We start from the raw sequence: 17,631 nt of genomic DNA, 5'->3' as shown, positions 1-17,631 counted from the left end.
CAATCTTTCGATTTTCGTATATCCATCTATTCATGCCCACACTTTCTTTCACGTCTGTGATCCACAATATTTCCCTAACAACAACAATAATAATAATAATAATAATAATAATAATAATAATAATAATAATAATAATAATATTATCTAGTGAGGACATTTTGATTCCATGTTATTTAAACTGTTTGCATGTCAACGTCGGAAGCTTAGTTGTCTGTACCTGATGGCAGAGAAACTGAACTCCTAGACCTATTGCATAGCTATATTCAATTTTGTTGGGTGAACACAGTATGTGAATACAGATCCTTTACAAGCCGACATCATATGACAAAGTGTATGTATATTGGGTATTCAGCCCGAAGGCTGGTTGGATCCTCAACAAGTTCACCATTAGCAGTCATAGATAGCCTAGGCATCACTGAAGAGGCGTACTAGGGAAATGAGTGAGGTAGTTTCCCGTTGCTTTCCTCACTGAGCCAGAAGTTGCTATTGCACATCAGTCTGCCAAGCCCACTGAAAGGCGTGCACCAACCGACCCTATGAGCGACATTTTCACACCATCCATAGCAGGGACTGGCTGCATAATGGCATTACTAGCATCACTCATACCTCAGTCGCTTTCATATTGTCAAAGCCAAGTAGGTTATAAGACTGAGACAGATCAATGAAAATAACATTGCTCTAGCCTATACCAGAAGACACAGTGCACTGAATGGAATTTTTCCACCTTTCGAAAAATAAAATGCCTACAAGGGCACCTGGCCGGCCAGTTGGACCACGAACAAGTAACAAGATTAACAAGTAAAAATAATGTTATTGATTAATTTTATGTCCCACTAACTACTTTTTACGATTTTCCGGAATCGCCGAGGTGCTGACATATTGTCCCTCAGTAGTGAACCCTACGACGCGTAGCTAACATATTTTAGCAGTTGAACCCACCTACTTAGGCTCAGAAAGCCAGTGCTCTATCATCTCAGCCACAAATCCCCAACAGTTCAACAAGCACATGATCGACTTGGATAGAGTGATCACTAAATAAAACCAACCAATATGTATTAATTATTTAATATTGAAAACATAATCCAAATGTCTAGCTAGGATAACATGCTACGGTAATGGAGTAGATTGTACTGCCAGCAACTCAACGTCGAGTGATGGGAAGCGGAAAATAACCTGACACCCTAAGGCAGCCAACGGCTTCGGGCGGAAGAGCTCCCTTAGGAGGGTGATGGCCCTTAGTGAAGGAAATGTCACTAAAATCCATCAGAAGGAGTCAACAGCTCCAATGGCGAAGGTGGACAACAAATCCCAACGGCAAAGGAGGTGGTTGAACAGTCTTTAAAACTTAAATCCACACATGTCTGTTCTCGCATTGAGCGGTGTTGTGGTCAGCGTCTGCACACCATGCGAGATGCGGCTGAGAAATAAACTCAACGGCTCACAACCGTAGTTTTGATCTTAACGTATGCATGATGCAAACTTGCGGAATAACTACTCCAGGTGATGATCGGACACGTCAATCCACCATGGCAGTATGCCGTGCAACTGGGCCTAAGGATTCTGGAGATCCCAGAACAGCATGCAAGGAGGAGTCGGAGCCTTCTACTGGTGACCCATCAACAGCAAACTGAGACTAAAACGAAAATACTTCTTTGGCACGCTAAATATTAATACATTTCTAAAAGTTGGAAAACTAAAAGAACTAATCAAAATTCTAGACGACCAGAAAATATTAATACTTGCTCTTCAGGAAACCAGATATACAGACTAATATGTTAGACTCAGAAAATTACAGAATATACAAAGGAAACCCGGGGAAGAGAATAATGAAGAACGTCCCCTACCTACGAACTGGTTTCATAGTACAAAAGAGCATAGTGGAATCAGTCCAAAACTTCTATTCGCCCTCTGAAAGACTGTATCTTTTGACCATAAGATGCGGAAATAAAAATTATACATTAATTAATCCTCATGCTCCAATAAATGATAACAGGAAAAATCCTGACAAAGTGGAAGAGTACTGGTAACTCTTGGAAAACGAAATCCACAAAATTCCTGCAAATCACGTCAAAGTGTTACTTGGAGACTACAATGCACAAGTTGGGAGAGAAAAGATTTATAAGAAGATTGTAGACGAGTTTCCGGCACACAAAAAGAACAAACAGAAATGGAATAAGGCTTGTAGAGCTATGCAAGGCTTTTAATCTCAAACTAATGTCTACCTACTTTAAAAAAGCTGAGTAGAAAACAAAAAAACCTGGCGGTCTCCAAACCCACACCTCGGGGAATTCCAAATTGACCACGTAACTATCTCTGCTAAGAGCAAAAAGAAGATCCAAAATGTCAAGTAAAAAAAAGGATCCAACATTGAGAGTGATAATTACCTCACGACCATAAAAATGAGATTCGTCCCCCAAAATAGACAAAACAAAAGAACAAACAGGAGAACTAAATTTGATATTGAAATGTTAAAAAACAACTTGGAAGTAAACCAAAAATTCAAAGAGAAGTTAGAAAAGGACAGTGCGAAAAACTGGGAAGATCTGAGAACAAAAATAACTAAAGCTGTGCAGGAACTATACTCTCTGAAGAGGAGAAGAAAAGCATAGATGGTGGAATGAAGAACGTGAAGAGGCCATAAATAACACTGACAGCCTAGAAAAGGTGACACCCCTCTAAAACTGATGGGAACTGTCAGACTTTAAAGACAATGCGGGAACAAACTTCTAAAACTATAAGAAATATGAAGAGAAAATATTAAAGAAGTCAGCTCATGCAAATTGAAGATGATTTCACTAAACATAATACAATAAATTTTGACAAACATTCAAAGAAGAAACAACCAAGTATCAACCCTCCAATCTCGGATTTAAAAATTAAAATGGAAAAATCGGACTAAACAACAAGGACAATTGTGAAATGTTGGAACGTTATTTTGAAAAACTACTGAACTGCGAAGAACCTAAAGAAAGATTAAATTCAGTCAACCACAAGCAAAAGCTAAACCCTCAGACCCACCAGATGAGAAAGAAACATCTGACATAATCCGAAGTCTGAAAAACAATAAGGCTGCAGGGGAAGATTTGATTGTTGCAGAACTGTGGAAAGAGCAGGGAGTCAAGCAGGCCTGACAAATATAATACAATAAATCTGGCGAACAGAGAAAATCCCTGATGATTGGAAGAACGCACTGATACATCCATTATATAAGAACGGTGACAAAACAGATGTGAACAATTACAGAGGATTCTCCCTAGTAGCCGTTACATATAAAATACTGTACTGTCAAAAGCTCTTCATAATAGAATTGCACCAATAATAGACAAAGAAATTAAAGAATACAAAGGTGGGTTCAGAAAAGGCAGATGATGTGCAGAACAGATTCTATACCTGAAAACTGTAATACGAGAGAGGGTTACAAAGAACCCGCTACTGAACGTTTTAGAGGAATTTGGAGTTGACAACAAAAAATCAATCAATATAATTAGCCAGACACTGACTGAAACAAAGTCCAGAGTGAAATTTATGGGAGAGATCTCACATGAATTTGAAATTAAAACCGGTGTCAGGCAGGGAGATGGGCTTTCCCCGATTCTTTTCAATATCGTCCTGGAAAAGTAATAAGAGTATGGGAAGAAAGACTTAAAGAAAGGGGACCCCATCATGAGGTAGGATTAGGTTCAAAGCACAAAGCGGTTGGTGTAAACTCTTTGGCCTTTGCTGATGACACAGCAATCCTCTCTGGAAGTATAGAGACTGCCTTAGATGAAATCAACCTTCTGAAAGAAATAGCAGGAAAAGTTGGACTTCAAACATATTTTGAGAAGAATAAATTCATGTCAAATATAAGGGATTCACCCACAGCGCTACAAAACAGATTACGGGAAAATCAACAAGGTTAATAAATTTAAATACTTAGGCCTAGGTGAAATAATTCAAGTTAACGGACTCAATAAGGAAGATACAGATCAAGAGCAAAAAAAAAAAAACTGGAACTAGCATGTTGTTGTTTGAGTCATCAGTCCATAGACTGGTTTGATGCAGCTCTCCATGCCACCCTATCCTGTGCTAACCTTTTCATTTCTACGTAACTATTGCACCCTACATCTGCTCTAATCTGCTTGTCATATTCATACCTTGGCCTACACCTACCGTTCTTACCACCTACACTTCCTTCAAAAACCAAATGAACAAGTCCTGGGTGTCTTAAGATGTGTCCTATCATTCTCTCTCTTCTTCTCGTCAAATTTAGCCAAATCGATCTCTTCTCACCAATTCGATTCAGTATCTCTTCATTGATGATTCGATCTATCCATCTCACCTTCAGCATTCTTCTGTAACACCACATTTCAAAAGCTTCTATTCTCTTTCTTTCAGAGCTAGTTATCGTCCATGTTTCACTTCCATACAATGCCACGCTCCAACGAAAGCCTTCAAAAACATCTTTCTAATTCCTATATCAATGTTTGAAGTGAGCAAATTTCTTTTCTTAAGAAAGCTCTTCCTTGCTTGTCCCAGTCTGCATTTTATGCCCTCCTTACTTCTGCCATCGTTAGTTATTTTACTACTCAAGTAACAATATTCATCTACTTCCTTTAAGACTTCATTTCCTAATCCAATATCCCCTACATCACCTGCCTTCGTTCGACTGCACTCCATTACTTTTGTTTTGGACTTACCCAAGACTTCATCCATACCATTCAGCAACTTCTCGAGATCTTCTGCAGTCTCAGATAACAATATCATCGGCAAATCTCAAGGTTTTAATTTCCTCTCCTTGGACTGTGATTCCCTTTCCACATTTCTCTTTTATTTCCTTTACTGCCTGTTCTATGTACACATTGAAAAGGAGAGGGGACAAACTGCAGCCTTGCCTCACTCCTTTCTGGATTGCTGCTTCTTTTTCAAAGCCCTCGATCCTTATCACTGCAGACTGATTTTTATACAGATTATAGATAACTCTTCGTTCTCGGTATCTGATCCCTATCATCTTCAGAATCATAAATAGCTTGGTCCAATCAACATTATCGAATCTTTTCTATATCTACGAATGCCATGTACGTGGGCTTGTCCTTCTTGATTCGATCTTCTAAGATCAGACGTAAAATCAGGATTGCTTCACGTGTTCCTGCATTTCTTGTGAAGCCAAATTGATCTTCTCCCAACTCAGCTTCAACTTGTTTTTCCATTCTTCTGTACATAATGCGTGTTAAAATTTTGCAAGCATGAGATACTAAACTAATGGTGCGGTAGTTTCACACCTGTCAGCACCGGCTTTCTTGGGAATAGGTATAACAATCTGCCGAAAATCGGATGGGACTTCTCCTGTCTCATACATCTTGCACACGAAATGAAATAATCTTGCCATGCTGGTTTCTCCTAAGGCAGTAATTCAGAGGGAATGTCATCAATTCCAGGTGCCTTGTTCCTATTTAGGTCACTCGCAGCTCTGACAAACTCTGACCTCAAAATTGGGTCTCCCATTTCATCAGCATCAACAGCCTCTTCATGTTCCGGAACGAAATTATCTACATCTTTACCTTAATACAACTGTTGGGTATACTCCTGCCATCTTTCTGCTTTGTCTTCTTTCCCTAGAAGTGGCTTTCCATCTGAGCTCTTAATATTCATACACCTAGATTTCCTTTCTCCAAAGGATTCCTTGATTTTCCTGTATGCAGCATCTACCTTTCCCAGGACCATACAGCCTTCGACATCCTTGCACTTCTCCTAGAGCCATTCTTCCTTAGCTACCTTGCACTTTCTATCCACTTGATTCTTTAATCGCCTGTATTCTTTCCTGCCCTCTTCATTTCTAGCATTCTTGTATTTTCGTCGTTCATCAATCAGATCTAGTATCTCCTGAGTTATCCACTGATTCTTAGTTGATCTTTTCTTCCTTCCTAACATTTCTTCAGCAGCCCTCCTGACTTCCATTTTTCATGACTCTCCACTCTTCCTCTATAGTGTTTCCTTCAGCCTTTTCATTTAGTCCTTGTGCAACATGTTCCTTGAAACAATCCCTCACACTCTTTTCTTTCAACTTGTCTAGATCCCATCTTTTTGCATTCTTTCCTTTCTTCAATTTCTTCAACTTCAGATGGCATTTCATGACCAACAAGTTGTGGTCAGAGTCCACGTCTGCTCCTGGGAAAGTTTTGCAATCCAACACCTGGTTTCTGAATCTCTGCCGAATCATAATGAAGTCTATTTGATACCTTCCAGTGTCTCCAGGTCTCATCCACGTATACAGCCGTCGTTTGTGGTGTTTGAAACAAGTACTGGCAAGGACTAAATTATGATCGGTGAAGAATTCAACCAGCCGACTTCCTCTTTCGTTCCTCTGTCCCAATCCAAATTCTCCTACTGTACTACCTTCTCTTCCTTGGCCTACCACTGCATTCCAGTCTCCCATCACAATTAGATTCTCGTCACCTTTTACATATTGTATTACATCTTCTATCTCCTCATATATTCTTTCGATTTCTTCATCATCCGCTGAACTAGTAGGCATATAGACCTGCACTGTTGTGGTGGGCATTGGTTTGGTGTCTATCTTGACGACAATAATTCTTTCACTATGCTGGTCGTAGTAGCTTACCCGCTACCCTATTTTCTTATTCATTATTAAACCAATTCCTACATTTCCCCTGTTGGATTTTGTGTTGATAATTCGATAGTCGCCTGACCAAAAATCTTCCTGCCAACGTACTTCACTTATACCAACTACATCTAACTTTAGTCTATCCATCTCCCTTTTCAGATTCTCTAACCTACCACAACTATTCAAACTTCTAACATTCCACGCTCCGACTCGCAGAATGTCAGTATCCATCTTCCTGATGATCGCCCCCTCTCGTGTAGTCCCCACCCGGAGATCCGAATGGGGGACTAGTTTACCTCCGGAATATTTAACTCAGGAGGAAGCCATCATCAGTACATCATTCATACAGAGAGAGCTGCATGTCCTCGGGAGGTAGTTACGGCTGTAGTTTCCCGTTGCTTTCAGCCGTGTGTCAGTATCAACACAGCTAAGTCATGTTGAGTATTATTACAAGGCCGTATCAGTCAATCATCTAGACTCCCGCCCTTGCAACTACCGAAAGGCTGCTACCCCCCTTTCGATGAACCATTCGTCAGTCTGGTCTCTCAACAGATACCCATCCGATATGGTTGCACCTGCGGCTCGGCTATCTGCATCATTGGGACACGCAAGCCTCCCCACCGCGGCAAGGTCACATGGTTCGCAGAGGAGGGGAACTAGCATACCAACTCACTAAAGATACCTACAATAAGAAGAATCTCTCAAGGAAAGCTAAAATCAAACACTACAACACAGTAATCAAACCAGAGTGTCTCTATGCCACAGAATGCTTGTTTTCTATGAGAACTGGTGAAATAGAAGAGACAGAGAAAAAAGAAAGGAAAATGTCGAGGAAAATTTGGAGACCATTGAAAACGAAGAAAGGATAGTTTAGACATAGGAGGAATAAAGATCTATACAAGGACGAAAATGAAAGGCTGTTAGAAACAATCAGAAAGAGGAGAATATTTTTTTGGTCACATAATAGGATGGATAGCAGTAGATTGAAATAACGAGTGCTTAACTATGTTTACAAGAGCAAGAATGGCAACCAGTGGATTCAGGGAGTAAAAAAAAGGTATGACAGAGATTGGAATAACAGACGATATAATACAAGACAGAACAACTTTCAGAAGATTAATACAAAATTTCAAGGGTTTCCAGAAGGAAAAGAAGAAAGGTAATAACATCTGGACACAAGAGAGGAGGAACCAGGAAAGTGAAAGGATGAACTATTGGAAGTCAAGAAAAGAAGGATAAGATGAATGCACAGGGTTACTTCCCGTGGTCCTTAGATTGCCAAAATCGAAGAAAGAAGAAAACATAATACTCGTGAATGATTATTTTCACAGAAATTACCTTTGACTATATTCGTTGGACAAGTTAATTCTTTGTTCAGCTTTCCAACTGGTTACGTAATATGTAACATTTAAAAAATAGAAACGTCCTTTTACTAAGAACGTTAACTGTATTGGAGAAAGTGCGAAAAAATATTTCTGAATATCCACAATTCTGATCTCAATAGTTCAACGTCGGTGAAGTACGAGGGACGTTAACATTTTAGCTTCGTGTAGGCCAATAACGTAACGTAGTATTGTATTCTGAACGTACAAAGAGAAACACCATAATAGGAAGTAACTGATGAGTCAATAGTAATAGGATAATCAATTACTTTTCTCCAATATTCGGGATGGTCACTGATCTTACTGAGGGAAAACTACGCATGCGTGTACCAGGTAAATTATCCGGTGCATCCATCACCTCGTCGAAGTTCCAGAACCATCGCCCTCTTAATATGGTTACCTAATGAATGGAACAGATGATTATCGGAAGGGGTAATGTTAAGGCAGGATGCAGGAGTCTTTCCGAACCAAAACGGATAATGCAGTCACGGATGCGACCTTAGCTATATGTGGCTTCCTTCTAACCAGGAGCAGAATAGCATCTCATGAACCCCACGGTTCACAACTTTTGTGGAACATGTCGTAGTTGCTGTGAGTGCGCAGTTGCAATAATAGGTTGAGTGGCAACAATTCGCGATGCACGATACGCCTACCCCGAACAGTCGACCAAATGTACAGGATAAACTGCTTTTTATACAGTGACGGTTTTGTTAATTTCAATGGAATCATCTGGTACTAACCTATGATAAATGTACCGTAGTGTGTCGTAAGAAATCGCTTCTCATCGTAGTCAGTAACCTGTCCTGAAAGAGATCCTTCTCCTGGTGAGCCACTAAAGCAGGCCTGCACAACTAGCTGATCGCAGGCAACGTGGCTGTTACGCGGCCCAAGGCACGTTCAGGGCAATTTTCTTCCCGCAGTTCCTCACCTCTAGTGCTACGGTACTGCCTTTCTCACGGCAGCCGCAACCCTTGCTTTTCCGACGACCGAATGCAAGGTCCACAATTCTATACGAAGTGATCGGCTAATCCAAATGTGTAATCTATCGCGAGAAAATCCTCTCGATTTCTACCCAAACACAGACTGTCTACCGTAAGTTTATGTTCTGTACTACCTATCTGTATGAATAGCTGTTTTCTAGTATGAAATTATGTAAAATTCAGATCTGTTCTTCCATGTCAGATGTTCACCTCAAAAAATAAGATGCCAGATGTCTGGAAGCTGACCCGAATATACGCGACAAATACGGTAGTACCTAAATTTCATGTCGCTTTGCGTTTTATTTATTTCTTTGGGATGAATATATATTGAAACACGTTCATCATTGTTCATAATGTTTAATATATGGTTGAAATTTGCATTACGTTTGTTGTTCACGTGAGTTTTTAAACCCGAATAAATTGGCATGATCTTACAATCCAGTAATCGCGAAGACAATTCTTTTTTTTTTCTAGTTGCTTTACGTCGCACCGACACAGATAGGTCTTATGGCGACGATGGGATAGGCCTAGGAGTTGGAAGGAAGAGGCCGTGGCCTTAATTAAGGTACAGCCCCAGCATTTGCCTGGTATGAAAATGGGAAACCACGGAAAACCATCTTCAGGGCTGCCGACAGTGGGGCTCGAACCCACGATCTCCCGGATGCAAGCTCACAGCCGCGCGCCTCTACGCGCACGGCCAACTCGCCCGGTAAAGACAACTTCTCTATTTCTTTGTGTATTATGTCGTTGCTCATGCTGTGAACATGCGTCGTGGGAAACTTCTCATAGCATGCGCAGGAAGGTGACAATTCTTCGACTACACCGCCTCCTGGCGGTTGGCGATATACGGCAGGAAAGGTCGTGTCCTGTGTGCTCTCCGAGCAGTCTGGCCCGCACGGCAAGCATGCTCCTCTGACGCCCATAGATGTAGCACTAGGGCATGAATGAGTTTTTAGAAGTACCTGTAATTATGATCAGGAGAGTGGTAAATAATATAAACAGCTTATGTGATGGGTTTAAAGCGATTGTTGAGGAGTGTGAAAACAGGCATGTACCTTTATACGCACAACCTCGCACTAAGTAAACTCAAGTACTGTCAATCCCATAAATATTCGGCCACTGATAAAATCCGCTAATAAGTTATCACACTGACGCAGCCATGAGTAGAATGTGAAAACAAATGTGTCCAAGTAATGGAATTACATGTTGTTGCTTATGCCGAACGGGAATCACGGAGCATTGACGTACAGTATCCTGTAAAAGAAAGGGCATTGCGCACATGGGTGAAATGAAACGCCTCAAATATGTTCGGTCACCCGGAAAGACCGGGATTGCCGCTGTGTTCGTTGACAGGGATAGGGCACATAACGTTACAAAACGTTCAGTTCCGTAGCGCGGTTAAGCAAGACACATAGCGCCGAAATCATCCGCTGCAGTGTTGCGGACTGGTATCAAATAGGGCGCAAAAGACAACACAATACCACGTTTGAAAAACCCCAGCTCGTGATATTCCATTTTGCTCGAGGTAAATCGCACAGAAAGATATCGCAGATGCTTAACATAAGCAGAACAGTTGGAGATATAAGACGATTCAAAAATGAAGACAGAATTGATTCAGTTCTCTAGACAGGCAGACCAAGAAGGCTGGCGGAAGGAAAGGAGCGGCTTGTGCTTCGGAATGTGAAAATAAACTGGCAGCAGCTGTTTTAGAGGAGTGCGGAAAGAAAGTGGGTACTAAAAGCGAGCGAAGAGCACTGCGAAAGAATGGGTTCTTTGTGAGAAGAGCTAGGAAGAAACCTACATTAGTGCGGTAAATAAAAAGAAGCGGCTAGAGTTCACAAAAACCTATGTAAGCAAACCCAGTGTTTAGAGGGAAGGTGTGTTATTTGTTGATGAGTCAAAGTTCAACGTCTTAGGGTCCAATGGAAAGCAATTGGTGTGGCGGAAACGTAACGAGGAACTGAAAACAAGCGATTTACAAGCAACAGCAAAACATGGTGGAGGAAGTTCAATGGTGTGGGGATGTGTTGAATCGAACGGGATTGGTGCACTGAGTTTCACTGAACATACTTTGACAAAAGAGGGATATTTGGCTATCCTCAAAAACAATCTGCGGAACAACTTGGTATACAGAGTACTTTTAAGTTCTACCAAGATAACAACCCCAAACACAAGTCGTACCTTGTCAAGGAGTGGCTGCTGTACAACTGCCCGAAGGTTTTGGAGACTCTGCCACAATCACCCGACCTGAACCCCATTGAGAATATGTGGAGTTACATGAAGACAGCTCTGCAGTTGCGGCCGCCAAGTTCCCTCACAGACTTGAAGAGGAGACTGCTACAAGAATGGGCGGCGTTAAGCCCTGATAATATCAAGAACGTTATCGCCAGTATGCCGAATTGACTGGAGGTGGTAATAAAACATGAAGGTGGACCTACAAAGTACTGAATGTGTAACAGGGTTGTGAATTATGCGAGTTTATGTTGCTTTTTGTATAGTGGCCGAATATTTTTGAGGCGTCACTGGAATTACTGCTTTTATTTAATGTACGACAGATGGCGTACTAATGACTGTCAGAAGAGTTTGACTTACATCACAATGTCTGTAGAATGTGTTATGTTTTTCTACATGTTTCATTGTATTATAGGTTATCATTACAGTGTAAGAATAATAACCCAATAGAAGTGTGCCAAAAATCAGAGTGACCGAATATTTATGGGAGTACCTATATAGAGGCTGCTGTGTCGCCTTCGGTCTCGCATTCAACTCATGTGAGGTCTATCATCCCACTTATATTGTTTGTTGCAAACCTTTTAGAAGTGTCGTCGAAAGGTTTCTATCTAGGCATTTTTAATTAGTTTCGAAATGCTCCGTCCTCAAAGCCTTGTTTATAGCTCATGTTCGTTCTGCACGAGGTGCATCCCCGAAGGATTTAAAACTGCGCATTCTTTAAACCAGCGGTGTACTGTACGCAAATTCAACACTGCACTTCCGAAGATCTGGCATATATTTTTCTCTTCCCGATGCAGTAGAGTTAATTTAAAAGTTTAAACTTAAAACATGCCGATCTGTATCACGTCCGCGGCATCAAGAGGAAACAACTATAACGGACGTCCGGCTCCATGGCTAAATGGTTAGCGTGCTGGCCTTTCGTTACAGAGGTCCCGGGTTCGATTCCCCGCAGGGTCGGGAATTTTAACCATAATTGGTTAATTTCGCTGGCACGGGGGCTGGGTATGTGTGTCGTCTTCATCATCATTTCATCCTCATCACGACGCGTAAGTCGCCTACGGCAGTCAAATCAAAAGACCTGCACCTGAACACCATTTCATTTCATTTCAACTGTAACTGACAAACATCATATCTATCTCACTTCTGAACGCACCCATGCAGTAGTCTATAGCGAGAAAATGTGTTTTGTACTTCAGTTAATTCAAAGCTGTAAAATCAGTGTTCATCTTAGAGTGAAACCTTCGAAACCGCTCTAATTGTATTACTCGGTTGGACTGAAAAAAAAGAACAAAAAATGCCCACACAAACCTGACGAACTATACTTACTTGACGTTTCCGTAACCTGGTTTCCCGGATCTTCAAGGAACAAATCTCTTTCAGCCAGTTAAATACCTTCCGTATATGCCAAGCAGGATTGCACTCAGGAGCCGGGCAACTGGATATTTCCATGCGTAGTCGCTGTAATATCAGGTCCCTGGCATCGCGCTGTTTGAGAAAAAATAGCCTCTTAGAAAATGTGAATGAACACAGAAAACAAGAGACACTGATTAAAAAAAGAAGTTAAGAATGCATTTTTTTTCACAACGTAGCATCGAATTCAAAACAAAAGTAAGCAAACAACCAAGTTTGTAGTTTTACGTGAGTTCTGATACAGCGATCACAACCAAGTGACACCCAGCTTTAAATCGAATACGAACTACAGGGACGTGACTAATTTGAAAATCTCGCATGGTTTGGTCAGGGTTCGAACTGCGGCCGTCCTTGAAAAAACCAATGGCCAGCATCGAATCTATCTAAATGAAGATAAGCGGAGAAAGAACATCTCAAAAGTTATGGTCACAGGGTAACCTCCATAGTTGGGCAATAGATACACATTAGTTCTAAAAAACAAGTTGGACACGATGAATCTGCGTGTGTCAGTAGCGGAACATTCATTATTAGATTTCATTTACAACTCAACTTCCAATTCTTTTAAGAACGTTTAAACTCAAAAACGCTTTTATTTTCATATTATTAATAGTAGACTCCAGATACTCTATCTATCCTACCATGTATCAACCCTTATCTATCGACTCTTGACTGAAAATATACCTGAATATCTCTCCAGTAATTTCCGTTTTCTATCCTCCTTTCATGACCGTGACACGCGATCTGGGTCAACAATTGCAATACCTCCACATCATACATCTGCCTTCAGTAATTCTTTCCTTGTGTCGGGCGCTGGAATATGGAATGCATTACCCCCTGAAATTAGAAAAATTGTTCCTCATTAATTACCTTCAAAAGACAATCTAAAGATTTCCTCTTGAATACGTAGGCTATATCATGTAGTTATGTGTGAATGTGTGAGTGAATGTCTGGAGTAAATAGTTCCCAAAAGTTTACATAAATTACTGTTATATTTTATAATTTCCACCTAGAGTAGTTAATATTGAATTTATTTTTCTAAATTTAGACTTAGGATGCAATCTTTTAGTTTTAGAGTTTATTAAGTTATATTACTATTATATTATATACGCTGTGTTAAGTTTGAATATTAAGTTTGGATTCAGTATTAAGCCGCATAATGTGGTTAAGTGTTAAGAGAGGGCCAAGAGCCCTAACTTCGCCACAAATAAAGACATCAATAAATAAATAAATAAATTACTTCTTGCTTTCGGGGAGTGTGATAGGCCATTTTTATTATTTTCATTACTAGGGTTCGAATGTTAACGAAATGTCATACTTATCACACCCCCCCCCCCTTCTTCCGGTTTGGCTATTTGTTAGGATTAAGCACGAACTGGACGTTTCTGGGCAATTTTTGCTTATTTTATAGGCCAGTTTTTATTGTTTTGGTCATATTTCGGACATTTTGGTTATATTTTGCACGGAAAAATATACTGTACTTTGCATGTAATATCCGATGTTGCTTGTGTAAATGTGTTCGGGGCAATGAGAGAAAATTTGAAACCGAAGTATCAACGCAGAATGGTTGGCACTTATTTATCTTTTTTCAAGTTGCTTTACGTCGCACCGACTACTGATGGGACATTCGATTCATTTTACTGAATCGATTCATTCGATTCTATTCACGTTACTGAATCGATACAGTGATCCGATTCACGGCACATTAGTCACCGCTCCTACTGCATCTTTGTAGTATGTAATGGTTAAGACAGCAGCAACAGCATTCAGTGTTCGCTGCTGCCATCTGGTCTTCATACTATGAACTCCTTTCTTAGAAAAAAAAAATATAGTCACTCTAATACATCGAACGTTTGCAGGATGGGAAAGGTCTGGGTTTAGGAAGGTAGCAGCCATGGCCTTAATTAAGGTACAGTCTCAGCATTTCCTAGTGTAAAAATGAGGAACTACGGGAAACCATCTTAACGGCTGCCGACGGTGGGATTCGAACCCACCATCCTCCGAATGCAAGCGCATAGCTACGCGATACTAACCGCACGTCCAACTCGCTCAGTCGTTTTTTAAAATATGTATTTTTCTATCAGCAGAGGACTTTTTTATATCGTCATATTTTGTACAGGCTACCCGAGATGTACTGTAGCCCACTGGTTTTCTGATTCAACATACTGTTGGTTAAGTTATTGCGTCAGTAGGCTCACTTACTGTCCACATATTATTGAAGACTTGTGCAACGATGTGACATACGAACTGAGAGAATAATGAGTCGTTCTTCCCAATATAAAACAGGTACTTTTGAGTGGTCATGAACATGACTCATAGTCATAAGGCAGGTTAGAGTCGAGTTTAATTAATTGTCAAATGTCAACTAAGTTATAACACTAAGATTCATTGAACTAAAATAGTATAACCTAATAGCCTACCTACTTGCTAGCTACTTTAGAATTATGTTTTGACTACCTTTTAAACACTGCAAATAAATCCACCTATTATTTAAACCTCTCTGTAAGAACAAGACAGTGAATGCAACGAACAGTGTGTGTGTTGTGTCTCATTGATCCGTGACTGCATACGATTCTCTCGGTGTGCCATGGCTCACTGTATGTCTCGCTGCAGTGGAAGCTCGGCTCTCCGCCAGTGTCCAGTGTGCCGATAAGGAGCCGTGAGTATCTTGTGTCTCACTGAGCCTACTTGTTCACGATTCTTTCGGAGTGCCATGGCTCACTGTATGACTCGCTGCAGCGGAAGCTCGGCTCTCCGCCGATGTCCAGTGTGCCGATAAGGAGCCGCCGTGTGTATCTTGTGTCTCACTATGCCGTGCTGTGCGCGCGATTCTTTCGGTGTGCCATGATTCACTGTCTCGCTGCAGCAGAAGCTCTGCTCCCCGCCAGCACTCTCCGCTGGGAGTAAGCTAAATCGTGTGCCGTGAGCTCGCCGTTCCTGTGAATCGATTCACTCAGACACTTGAATGAATCGATACACTGCTTCGAATCATGCATTCAGTAGCCAACACTAGCACCGACACAGATAAGGCTTACGGCGACGATGCGATAGGAAAAGTATAGGAGTGGGAAGTGGCCGTGGCCTTAATTAAGTACAGCCCCAGCATTTGCCTGGTGTGGAAATGGGGAAACCACGGCAAACCATCTTCACGGCTGCCGACAGTGGGATTCGAGCCCATTATCTCCCGCATACTGGATACGGCCGCACTTAATTAAGCAACTGCAGCTATCAAGCTCGGTTTATTTATCTCGTCTGAGTTTAGTTTTAGAATAACTTCCTTTTAGAATACAACTTGTAGTGCGGGTATTTACATCCACTGGACTGTCATCCTTGTTAAGAGACAAGGAAATACCACAAGGGCGTATCTCCTTACCTCTCTTGCACATGTGGCTCGTAACGACTTCAGGTAGCGCGTAAGTTACCATTCACCTCTCAACTTTCTAATTTTACTTCAATAGAGACAGTTTTCAAGACTTCATAGTTCCATTAATAGTGACAGGACTAATATAATGATAGGCCTACGTAAAGAAAATGTAGTGAAAATGTAAAATTAAGAAATTGCGTTAGGAAGTGCAGGGAGGAATACATCTCTACCGAATGAAAAATCCTCTTCTACAAACTGTGTAAAAGAATTGCTATAAAGCGCTTTAATGCCCAGCAGTATAGCGACACAGACACACAAATGCTGAGATGAATCGGGAACAGGAGGTATGGTGGGTTTTTCCTTCTCGATTTTACTTCAAATGTGTTGTACCCAAGGAAATTGTCGGCGCATTCTTAATTCCGATAACTAGTAAGGGTTCCATTGGTTTGCACAAGGAGCAGCAATGTGGTCTCTGTCACCACTCTATTGTCTTATTTTTCTTGAGCGTTTGTCCCTCCTGCTGGTGGGGTCCGTTACATGGATTTGTCTCCATTTAGTTCCGTCCTGAGTCATGTCAGGGTGGAGGGCGTTCTACAGATCTTTGTGAAGCGTATCGGCCCATCGCTGTTTCGGGAGTCCTTTTAGTCTCCTACCGGCGAATTCTAACATGTAACCCATCTTCGCGATAGTGTCAGTCCCTGCCCTTAGTACATGTCCCAACCAAAGTAGACAACTCTCGCACATTTCTTGAAACGGCGCAACGCCCAAGTCTCTCCCTGATGAATTCATTGGAGATGCGATTAAGTTTAGTGACGTTCACCTCAGCATCTTCGTCTTCATGACGCCTAGTCGACATTCTGTCTCAGCCGTGGTCGGCCAAAATTCGCAACCATACAGCGTAACAGGTCGGATAAGAGTGCGATAGATTTTTTATTTGAGATTATCCTTCAACCTCCGGTCGCAAGTGATGCCGGTTGTTATTCGCCATTTCATCCAGGCTGAGGATATACCTGCATTGATCTCTTCGACAAGTCGGCCATCACCAGCGATCGTGGAGCCAAGGTATTTTAATCTTGTCACTCGCGGCAGATCCTCACTGTCTACCTGAATGGTTCCGATTGATTGTGGATCTGACGTCATATGATTTTTTTATTTTAAAAAAAATCAGGCGCTGGCCGTATTACGCCAACCGATCGCTCCATTCTTCGGTTTGGCGTTGCATATCAACCCGGGCCTCAGGTCAACATGACACTGTCTGCATAGAGAAGCTTTCATGGCAAAGAACGGTGCAAATTATTATTATTATTATTATTATTATTATTATTATTATTATTATTATTATTATTATTATTATTATTATTTGCCAGATATTGTAATAGGAGTTGAATCATGGCTAAAAAGTGATATTACGGATGCAGAAATTTTTCTCGTAGGGACAGGATAGATTCAAAAGGAGAGAGACTATCCATTCCGGTGAAACAAGAATTTATAAGCCATGAAAAAGTTAGGGACGCGAAACATGAGATTCTATGCTTAAGTCCCATCTCTGAACACAACAAACAACTTTATGTTTCTGGGATGTACAGACCTGGAAAGGGTGACGCTGATGCAACATTATGTGGGAAATGACAATGGAAGGAACGTGATTGTAGTGGGTGATTT

The 17,631-nt window shown here is 41.1% G+C and overlaps 1 protein-coding gene across 5 annotated transcripts in view; it reads right to left on the bottom strand.

Annotated features, from left to right (window-relative positions):
• LOC136873986 (ankyrin repeat domain-containing protein 17) overlaps positions 1 to 17,631 on the bottom strand; it is a 918,230-nt gene that overhangs the window by 783,364 nt on the left and 117,235 nt on the right. For 4 of the 5 annotated variants that reach the window (XM_067147404.2, XM_067147402.2, XM_068227616.1 and 1 more), the window contains exon 3: positions 12,525 to 12,683. The exons of the other annotated variant lie outside the window; for it this stretch is intronic. In XM_067147404.2, coding sequence (XP_067003505.2) covers positions 12,525 to 12,683 — 159 coding nt within the window. The remainder of the gene's footprint in view (positions 1 to 12,524; positions 12,684 to 17,631) is intronic. 5 annotated transcript variants of the gene reach the window in all.

Source organism: Anabrus simplex, chromosome 5, assembly GCF_040414725.1.
Source record: "Anabrus simplex isolate iqAnaSimp1 chromosome 5, ASM4041472v1, whole genome shotgun sequence".
Classification (NCBI taxonomy): domain Eukaryota; kingdom Metazoa; phylum Arthropoda; class Insecta; order Orthoptera; family Tettigoniidae; genus Anabrus; species Anabrus simplex.
This window is presented reverse-complemented; position numbering and strand designations above follow the sequence as displayed.